At 42.1% G+C, this 11,068-nt stretch overlaps 1 protein-coding gene across 1 annotated transcript in view; it reads right to left on the bottom strand.

The window, feature by feature from the left end:
- Window positions 1-2,112: 2,112 nt before the first annotated feature.
- Window positions 2,113-11,068, bottom strand: part of LOC102566262 (putative lysosomal acid lipase/cholesteryl ester hydrolase) — a 15,659-nt gene continuing 6,703 nt past the window's right edge. Inside the window, exons 4-10 of the mRNA XM_014607810.3 lie at window positions 10,762-10,871; window positions 9,039-9,175; window positions 8,172-8,318; window positions 5,541-5,612; window positions 3,973-4,038; window positions 2,732-2,846; window positions 2,113-2,240 (exon numbers count right to left, since the gene is read on the bottom strand). Of these exons, the coding sequence (XP_014463296.2) occupies window positions 2,113-2,240; window positions 2,732-2,846; window positions 3,973-4,038; window positions 5,541-5,612; window positions 8,172-8,318; window positions 9,039-9,175; window positions 10,762-10,871 (775 nt within the window). The remainder of the gene's footprint in view (window positions 2,241-2,731; window positions 2,847-3,972; window positions 4,039-5,540; window positions 5,613-8,171; window positions 8,319-9,038; window positions 9,176-10,761; window positions 10,872-11,068) is intronic.

Below are 11,068 nucleotides of genomic sequence, written 5' to 3'. Positions count from 1 at the left end.
GCCCCTGAAGTGAGTGCAGGAGTGAGGCAGGATCAGGGGCAGGAGTGAATGGGGCCCTGGGGCTGGGGCAGGTTGTTCAGAGGCATGGGGGGGGGGGGAGGCCTGCAGGAGCACCTACCCCCAGGGGAGACATGAGGGAACGTGCCCTCCACAGGGCAGAGGCAGGCTGCCTTGCCCCAGGAGTTCAGCCATGCCAGCCCAGTGTGCCTCCTGCCACCAGGCAGGAAGAGGATGTGCTGCGCAGACAGCATGCCCCATGTCCCCTGACCACCCAGCAGGCAGAAATGGCATCGTGCAGCTGAGCTCCTGGGGAAAGGCAGCAGGGTGCAGAACCCCAGCCCACAGTGGGCACCCCGCCCCTGTCCCATGGGGGGCATGTGCTCCCATGTCTCTCCCAGGGTTGTGCACTGCTGTGGGGAGCTGCACTCCCCCCCACCCCCGCTGCGCCTCTGGACAACCTGCCCCAGCCCTGGGGTCCAATTCACCCCTGCCCCTGATCCTGCCCCACTCCTTCCATCACCACAGGGGCCTTGATCTCCCTGCTCCCACACTCCTTCCCTCTCCCCCCTCTCCTTTCCCTCCACTTATCGACTGGGTGCTGTCTGTGTGCCTGTGTCTCTGTCTGTCTGCCTCACTCCCAAGCCACAGCCTGCTTAGCCCTGCTGCTGCTTCTCGCTGCTGACCCACACTACCCTGCATCCTGCCAGGGTGTAGGGAACCCCCTGTCCAGGCTCCAAATCCCACACGCACACCCACAGCTCCCAACACCTTCACAAATAACAGCCCCCCCACAAACACTTCAAAGTAGCATCTCATAATTTACATGCCAATCTCCTGATTTTTTTAAGAGTTTGTCTCATGTTTTTTTAAAACCACAGCATAGAGGGCTGAGACAGAAGATTGTGAAGGGACAGTTTGAGGGGAGGAAGAATGTGGTGACTGCAGCTGCTTGTTACAAGAGGAAGCCAGGAGCCTCAGTTTCTTCCATGAGCTTGTGAGCCCTGCAAACTTCATTCTCCCCTCCCCATGAATCCTCCAGCCTCACCATAATTCAGTTTCCCCTATGAGTCTTCTGGGACCCTGAACTTCAGCTTTTCCCACGAGCTGATGGGGGCAGGTTGTGGGCAGTGTCAGCCAGGCAAGCAGTTGGTGCTTTCCTCTGTGCTGTTCTCAGAAATCAACAGAATCGGGGGAATCCCTGCAGCAAGGCAGGCTGCTAAGCATCCCTGCAGTAGTGCTGGAGCATGAACAATACCTGCTCAGACTTACTGGGAACATGAACATAAATTTGTTCCTGTTACATCCCAACTTTGCTACAGCACTAAATTCCTCAAATTTGGAGCAGCATAGATTTATTTTGTGCCAAGGCCCTTTCAGGTGGCCTGTGCACAGCCCCAGGTGCTACCACCTGGCATTCTGAAATCCCAACAGTTTGTGGCTCTGAGGATGTGAGAAATATCAAGTTATAGTATTAAAAATGCAAGAAGAAATTTGCTTAAGGGGTTTCTGCTCTCTGTATTTTGTCATTTACAAGACGTGCAAGAGTTGGAAAGAAAGAGCCGCACGTTAAAATTTTAAAACTATACGTGTGGTCTATATCCATAACAGAAAATAAAATAGTAAGTAAAACAGCAAAATACAATGGAAAGTATTTATTAGATTAACAACTTTGCTATTTAATATTTATAATCACAGCAATATACTTTTAACCTTATTGTATAAAACAGATTGGGTAATTTAGCTACCTGAACATACTGAGGAAAACAGTAAACTGGTCCTTCTTTGTATGGTATTCTGTTTTGTATTTTTCCAGAAAACTGATGTTTTCCCCTGCCATCCCCTTTTGCGTCTGGGCATCACAGTTAGTAATAAACCTGTGCCTACATACATTAAAAAAATCACTGTCCTCTTAACACATAATCTAGAACCTTACCAGGAACTTGCCATTCCAACAGTTAAAATGTAAGAGGCAACAAATACTTTCAGTCATGTATATTTAATAATAGATATTTCAATATCAATTCACTACTAATCTAAAATGTAATTAGGGAAATGTTGGAATCATTAGCAAATGAAAGAATCAAATGTTACCAACACCTGACAAGTCATCTGTCAAATTAAGCAGACTTTTGTGGTGTCTTTCTGAAGATGACTGTTTCTGGAAACATCAGGAGGGCTATTCTGATCCTCAGAATCTTGCATGGTCATGTATGTGGATAAAATGTCTTTAAAATCAAATACTACAAATAATAGAGGAAAAATATATGTTCATTTGTTTTATACTTATATTAAGAACCTTTCATAGGAACTAGATTGTATTTTTTGTTGTATATGTGTTTTCTTTGAGAAATATAATTCAGCTTTCTACATGATGAAATCTGCCTCACTGAATTACATCAGGAAGGTGAGAAAAAAGTGGCACTCACAAAATTAAAAAAAAACCCCATAAAGTCAATTTAGTCAAAATACATTTTCTTATGTATAACCTCCAGGGTTGGCTTTTAAAAATATACAGAAATTACAACTAGAAATGCACTCCATAGCCAAACAAAGAGGACAGATTCTAATACAAGTAAATGAACTTCTTAGTCCCCAAACACTTCTGTATGTTTTTATGGACACTTTCTCATCAGCTCAGTCATTTTACAATACACATGTTTAGGTGCATCAAGACCCCAAATGAAATCCCAGTGGTTCCAGTGAGGAACATGGTTGTGGCAAACTAGGTTACTTATCCGAGGGAGCAACTCGTCAACATCCTGTTTGTCTGCAACCCAGTCCGCTCCACCAGACCAGGCTGCAGTTGGTACAGCCATTTCTTCTATCAAGTAGCGAGGAGGAGTCATCTGAAAAAATGCATGTCTGAGAAGCTTTTGTAATTTTTAAACAAACATATTAGTTAAATATTTGACTGCTGTTTCCTACATGCCTTCTTGGTTTTATAGAAATGCTTCCCAAACTGTGATCTATGGTTCAGGGTCCCTTTAATGGGTGTCTGATTCTTTTTCTAATGTAGCACCCTGCTGTCTGTTGAGCAGCTAGAAATATGAAGCATCAGTCAGCTAGCTTCCCTGCTAGAGTTGGCATGTAAGGAGGAAAGAATGTTGCATAGCATTTTATATTTGTTATACCTGTTTTTCTGCCTTAGCTCTATAACTTGAAAGCTGCCTTAATCTTTTTGAAAGTTTATTAAATTAGATTCACTCTTAAAAGATTTACTTCCTTTGGCCAGCCAAAATCCTGTTCAAATATCTGACCCTATGCTTCTTATGCTTGGGAGATGTTATTTTCATGTAAATCTTACACGTGTTGTATATTTTCAGTGTTTTAGATTTTTTTAAACTAATTATATCAATCACATTTTTAAAGATTGGGCCAGAAAAAAGAAAGTAAATATGATAGATGTGTCTAGCTATAGGAAAAGTCCCTAGAATGCAGCAGCCCTAAGCTTTAGGTGAACTAAATATCTTAAACCTAATCTCATGTACCTGGTTCCCTTCTTGAAAGCTCCTCTGAATATGCAACACTGCTGTATGTTCCTCTTCCGTGATCTCCACAATATGTGGCTTAGTTTTCCCCTCCCCGCTGTCAAAGTGCTAGCTGTTCTAGCAGCATCTTCCTTCCTGCAGCGCTTAGTTTATAGAGCTAAGGCAGAGAATACAGTATTCAAACATAATATATCATGCAAGATTCTTGACACAGCTCTGACTTTGTACTTAACCCTATGGCACCCAGCAGACTCTAGAGCACAGACATGTCAAATTGGGCAGTAGTTTCAAACTGAAATGCATAGGTCGATAGCATGAAGCAGACTCAGATTAGAGGTTTTAGGCTCCAGACATCAATGTGCAGGATAGCAGCCTGCAGGGTGACTTGTCCTTGTGTATAGAAATACTCCTTATATTCTTTTTAAAAATCATTATTATTTTTAAAAGACCATTTCATTCTCAATAAGAAATCGTTTTTCCATACCTGGTGGTAATGAGCCTGGTTTCTCTCACCATAGTCAAAGTATCTGAATTCTCCTGATTTTTGTCCCTAAAAAGGGAGAAAAGTATAAATTTATACACAGAATTTTCCACAGGCCTTTGGGTGTTAGTGTGCCTTCTTCTGTAATATGATTGCTTCATGATGCTTTGAAACAGATGTAGGACTTCACTTAGATATTTTGAGTGAAACTTTGACCTCACTGAAGACAGTAGGAAACCTTCCTTCTTTAAAATCAGGTTGGTGCCCTTTGTGATTACAACAGCATTTTTGGGTGTAGAATCTGAGAGTTTTGTTACAGCTTCTGCTGTGAGCTGCAAATGTTGATCGGTTTTAGTGCTAGTTTAAAGTTTGGAGCAGTCACACCCTCCCCCTGACTGTCCCCAAGGGTGAATGGGGCCCTGGGGCCGGGGCAGGTCATCCAGAGGCATGGTGGGGGGCTTCGCGCAGCAGCACCCCCCCAGAGGAGACATGAGAGCAAGTGCCCCCCATGGGGCAGAGGCAGGCTGCCCACTGCAGGCTGAGGCTCTGCACCCTGCTGCCTTGGCCCAGGAGCTCAGCCATGTAAGCCCGGTGCACCTCCTGCCACCAGGCGGACAGGGGATATGCCGCATGGCCATCACGCACCATGTCCCCTGCTCGCCCAGCGGGTGGAAATGGCATTGTGCAGCTGAGCTCCTGGGGAAAGGCAGCAGGGTGCAGAACCCCAGCCCACTGTGAGCAGCCCGCCTCTGTCCCATGGGGGGCACATACCTCCATGTCTCCCCCTGGGGTTGCATGCTGCTGTGGGAAGCTGCACCCTCCCCTCCGTGCCTCTGAACAACCTGCCCCAGCCCTGGGGCCCCATTCACCCCTGCCCCTGATCCTTCCCCACTCTCTCTGTCTCCATGGGGACTTTGATCTCCCCCCTCCCACGCCTCCCCTCTCCCCCCACCCCTTTCCCTCCACTTATCAACTGGGTGCTATCTGTGTGCCTGTCTCTGTCTATCTGCCTCACTCCCAAGCCACAGCCTGCTTAGCACTGCTGCTGCTTTTCACTGCTGACCCACACTACCCTGCATCCTGCCAGGGTGTAGGGAACCCCCTCTCCAGGCTCCAAATCCCACACGCACACCCACAGCCCCCAACACCTTCACAAATAACACCCCACACCACACTTTAAAAAATAGCGTCTCATGATTTACGTGCCAATCTCTTGATTTTTTGAGTTCGTCTCATTATTTTTGGCATGGTGGGGTTGGCAATACTGCTATTTTCAGTTGCTTTATAACTTTGTCATGCTTTAATGATCCAGGCTGAAATTTTTCATGCTTGATATCTGCTTTGGGCTGAATTATTTTCAAAAAGTTCAGCAAAAATAACTATTTTTCAAGATAAATGGCCAGAATCCCTGATTCCTGGTGAAACGTTTGTGGAGTAAGACAGCCTATACAAAATATAATATATCATCATATATATTATGTCTGTTCTGAACAAATTTAATTTTAAGCATGATTAGTGAGACCATGGGATAATCTAAACCACATTTTATTCAACCACTTCAGAATTTTTACCTGGAGCCAGTGCATCATATTTTTAGTAGACGTTGTATCTGGGTAGTGGCCTATGTACACATCCATTCGACTCTGCAAGAAAACAGTTTTAGGACATTATTTTTTTCCTTAAACTGTTGTAGGAAGTCTAATTCTCCTTCAACAAAATATTGTTCAATTCAGTAGCAACAGAATTAAAAAAACAAACAAAAGAGAAAATCCTGATCTAGAAATCCATATTGCCAAAAGAACTGTAATGTTTTCAGAAATAAAATTTCTTTCATACCTGTCAGTTTTGAAGTCAGTGCTCAACTACTCTTAAGGAAATAGCTATTAGAAACCATTATTAGTTTAATTATCTTTAGGTTTATACAAAGGTTTAATAAGCCTGTCCAATTATCATTTTGAATAGTACCTGATATATGCAGGCTGGCACCATTCCACTAAACATACCATCCTTTTTGCATGTATTGATCCCAGCTGCAGGATAGTGAGATCTACCATTTTCTCATTTGAGTACAAAGGAGGTGAGAGCTACTCTAAATAAACATGGTGATTAGCCATTGCCATTGTCTTACTTGGAGATTAACTTTCTTACCTCTAGTTAAGTCCTGTGCTGATATAATCAACACCCAAAACAGGGCAAGGTTTTGGCTACCCTTCAAAACTGTTTCCCATAGCTGGTTGGGAAAGGTTCAACATGCCCAGTCTTAATTTCCATCCCATTTCACACAAAACATGGTAATCTGGTTGAAACAGAAAACTCATGCAACAGCTGCAAATCACTGGAATACTGTGATATATTAAAGTTAGTATATGTTAGGGTGGTGTCACAAATTCACTTGTAACAGTTGCCAATCATTGCAATGTAGTCACCTATTAAAGTTAGGATGCATTAAGGAGAGAATCCTCCCCTAAGAAGGAACAACTTAGTAATGCTAAGATAGTGCTTAATATGTGCTTAAGAGTTTGAGTATGCAACTGCTTCAATTTTAAATGTGCGAAATAAGCATTCTAAGTTGAATGTGACACTGCTCTCAAATTCTAGTGCTGGGGGTCCAAGCTACCATTAATCCAAACTATTGTATTTTTGCCCAGCTGGCTAGGCCTTTTCGCCCAAATTATTTTGAAATCTCCATTCTTTATTCAGAATACTCCAGGCTACCAAGTCAATGACAACTCTGGTAAAAGAGTTCCCGTTGGCCTTTCAATGTTTTTCATAATGGAAAAATGAAAGAACATAGTTCCAAACTGTGTTTTTGTTAGAATACTGCTACCAGATACTACTTGTAAGTGACAGCAGTCACCTGTTGGAAAACTGGGGACTTTTGTCCCCGCTTGTCAGATATGCTCTAGCATCAATGGCCACCCAATCACTACACTATGCTAGAATCAGCATAGCATAGTGATCAGGTGGCCAGTGATGCTACTAATTTAGCATTATACTAGAATAAGCCCCACTGGGAGCCTATACATAAGTGTGGAGGCTGCTCTGATATGCTGGGATTCCAGCAGCCTGCTGTGTCTCATGTATCTGTGTCCCCAGTCTTAAAATTGGCAATAGGGACACCTGAACTAAAGCTTGCTTAATGAACTTTAAAGCATCCCCACTGCAATTTTTAAGCCCAGGCTGTGCTTTAATTAGAGCAGCTCTCAGAGCCACTCTAATTAAAGTGCCACCCCCACCTCCCCGCCGCACCTCAGATTATGTGTGAAAGTGCCCAGTATTGCTACCCATCTGAATCTATTGAGCACTGTGTTATGGATACAGTATGCAATAGCCTCTCCTCCCATTGCCCTTGATACTTGTCCTATGGCAGACAATTATGACGTAGAAACCAGTAACATTGAATTGTGAGCACTGTGACCCACACCTGCACAGTTGCTAAGAACATAGCTCCCATACCTGCACAATCCCACCATGGGACTTACGGGATACTGCTATTCCACCATGGGACTTACATCCTACTATCACAAGCTATAAACTCCAAATTTGTCTTGAATAGTTGAATGCTGTGTTAGACATTTATACTCTGCTTAATAGACAGAGAAGGACATTTAATATGTTAACTACAAATAAAACAGTAGGAAACAGAGATCCTTAGTTAAACTGTCAATCATCAGCTATTTCATGGGTGACTGGTGCCTCTTGATACTGGGGGGGGCACCAGTGGTTGATCGCTGACCAGGGGGGAGGGGAGCCAGCCGCTGACCACCAACCAGGGGTGGGGGACTGTCCCCCAGAGGCTGATCACTGCTGCCAGCAGAAGTGCTGCCGGCAAAACCAGAAGTGCCAGTGGCAAACCTGGAAGTGCTACCAGTGCTTCTCTCAGCACCCCCACATCTCAGGGGGGGCACTGGCCATTGCCTCCCACTCCCTGCCAGTGAGGGCCAATCTTGGGGTGGGGGGGGGGGCACGTGCCCCCGCTACATGTTGCATATGAGCTATGTTATTGAGTCACTTGCTTTCTCTATCCTCACTGTATTTGAAAGACAATCAAATATCTTTCATAATTCTTAAGCAACCAAAGAAGCCCATTTTATTCATTCCAGAGTAAATATGCATCCAATTATCATAAATGATAATATATTCATAATTAGTTTGATTCTAATTATCACTAAAAACAGGGTTTATTTCATACACACACTTACCGTATTTAAGTTTTTCTCATTGTATCCACCCAAAAGGAAGAGCAAATTGGCACACAGTTTATTAATTAATGGATTACTGCATATATTAGCAGTAATCACTTTCCAGTTCTTATTTCTTAGGTGGAAATCTTTTTTGCCAAACATATCCTGTTAAAAATGCAAAAGGTATTATTTATAGTAAGCAAAGGAACTTTTAGAATATATTTTATTTATTCTTTTTATCCCAATAGTTTTCACATGACTTAGGTCAGCCTTAGCTGACTTGGTTGTAATTACAAGAACTATACCTGTGTTTCCAGTTCAGGTTTCCTGAATTGCACATGCCACAAAGTTCAAAGTTAAAACAGTCACTTTGTGAAATACTCACTTCATGCAAAGGGCAGAAGTGCATTTCTTTGCCCCATAGAAAACTATGCAAACGTATACATGAAAACTTATCAATATGGTAATATGAATGGGAAATGGGAAAACTCACATTCATAAAATGCTTTTTGATCATTTTTTTCAAATTACAAAACCCACTATCTAATGCAGCTTTAAAGTTTCTAATCTACACATTCTTAAATCAGAAATTCAGTGGTTAAGAACTGAATGGGGCTCAATGAGGTGATATTCCAATGGAGGTGTTAAATTTAATGCTTTGGGTGTATTATAATAACTATGAAGACATATGTTTAACAAAGTAAATTATAACTAGAAATGCTGCTGTCCTTAGCACTGTGGCTAAATTAATTTTTAAAGAAAAATAAATTATTTATAGTAGACTTTTTTGCAGCATTTAATAGCTTGGAGCTCTTGTTCCTAAATAATACCTAATTTAAAAACCAAGTATTTAGGAGCGATGTGGAATATGAAGTAAACTCATACCTGGAAAGTTGCATTAGGAAGAAGTGGCATTTTCAAGACAGGGCTTTTGGAGTTTTTAATTGTGACTACAGGAGCTAAGGCAAAAAACATTTTGACTTTTTGTGCCAGCTCTGGCATAGATGAAAATGCTATGAAACCTAAAAAATTAGAAGAGAATAATGATAGTAATCTTTGAAATAATTTTGGCATGTAAAAGATACAAATAATCAGAGACTTACAGCCCTTTGTTGAAATATTAATTGAATGATGAAATGGACTCTGTATTGCTTTGTTTTAAAAGAAATCAATTCTAATATAGAATGAGGGCATTTGCATTCAGTTTAGGATGGCCCCTTATTATTCACCAGAAAAGGTGATGTCATAAAATAAATTAGTGAGGGATTAACACCAAGGTTCAAATTACATTTCTTTGACTCTTGGGGGGTGGGGAAGGGGGTCTGCAAAAAAAAAATTGGGCTGCCCATTATGATGCCCTAATAAAATCAGAGACCCTCCAGGTAATGATTTTCAAATCTTATAGGGGGGGCTCTCATCTCTTATGAGGATGCTCAGTTCCCCCAAGCTTCCCCATAATTTGAATCCTGACTAACACAACAGTGTTAGGTGGTGCTATGTTACAAGGCTGAGGCATGATCTGAACCAGAACAAAAGGAAATAAAGCATCATTTCCAAAGTTGTCAACAAAAATGTTAGCTCACTCATTTTTTCAATCATTTTTAAATGAGTAATGTTGAAAAGAGATTCTTTTAGAGTCATCAAATATGGTCCCAATATAATATACTTTAATGCTTATTTCTAGGAAGAAGCTTTGATTTTCCTTTCTTGTGAGTGATATGCTGCCCTGGAAGCTGACAAGAATAAAATCAATTGATAGAAATGAGTTGGGACAGTTGACTCATTTTCATATTTGAGCTACATCAAGGCTGTACAAAATTGGTGTCCCCATGTGACCAACGTCAGATTAATTTGCTGCCCCTTGGCTCCTGCCCACTTTCAATCCCCAACACTGCTCCAGAGGCTGCTGCCATCAAGGTCTCCAGTCTCCCCTGCTTTTTTCCAGCTTCCACTTCCTGCTCCTGATCCTGAGGGTGTGTGGGAAGGTGGCACAGCCACAGGGCCCAGAATACCTGGGGCTTGCTGTGTGGGTACCAGAGCTGCAGCAAGGAACCCACATTGTATGGACTCAGGGGGCCCAGTGTCTGTGCAGGTACAGCCCTTGTGGCATGCTGCCCCCCAGCCACTCCAAAGCAGGACAGCCCTGGGCTTGATTATCCATTAGCATGGAAAAGAAAGCACCACGTATTTCTTCTTAAATCAAAATTCACATTTGGTGTAGAATCCCTTGACTTCCTACAGAGAGTGAAAAAAGTTTTCCCAGCCAATGCATGGTAAAAAAATCTAGTTGCAACAATGGAGCTTAGAAGGAAGTGGAAGTCACCCACACCTTTCATGTTGTTTTAAGAAAATGGTTGGTCCTCTGTTCACTCACAAGCTCCAGGTTTTCAATAAGACTTTTAACTTGAGTCAAATCATGCTGGAAAGATTTCTGGGCTCAGTCTTTTATAAAAAACATTCACAATGATACACAAAGATGAGACTATTCTCTGCAATATTCTGCTTAAAAAACATAGGAATGGCCAAGTCATTAATGGCCCAAGCAAAAGCCATCACTACTTAGAAGACAAAAAATATGATGTTAATATAACAAATGATTTTAACCTACCGATAGTAGAGCCCTGAGAGTAACCCACATAATATATCTGCTTCAGCCCAGTTTTCTGCAGAATAAAGTTGATCATTGCTGGAAGGTCATATCTGGCCATTTCATGAAAACTACAACATAAAAATATTAAGTTAGATACATGGTGGAGTTAAAGAGCCAGATTCTGAAGTGCATCGTGGAATCTTTGCACTAAGGTAACTCAAAGAAGTTGGAATCTGGTGGCAAATTTTCATTTGTTCCCATCAGATAGGAAACTACTGAATGCAACCATATGGGATCCAGGTCTGTGCTTTTGGCCACCATCTTA

The sequence above is a fragment of the Alligator mississippiensis genome, chromosome 6 (assembly GCF_030867095.1).
Source record: "Alligator mississippiensis isolate rAllMis1 chromosome 6, rAllMis1, whole genome shotgun sequence".
In the NCBI taxonomy this organism is placed as follows: domain Eukaryota; kingdom Metazoa; phylum Chordata; order Crocodylia; family Alligatoridae; genus Alligator; species Alligator mississippiensis.
This window is presented reverse-complemented; position numbering and strand designations above follow the sequence as displayed.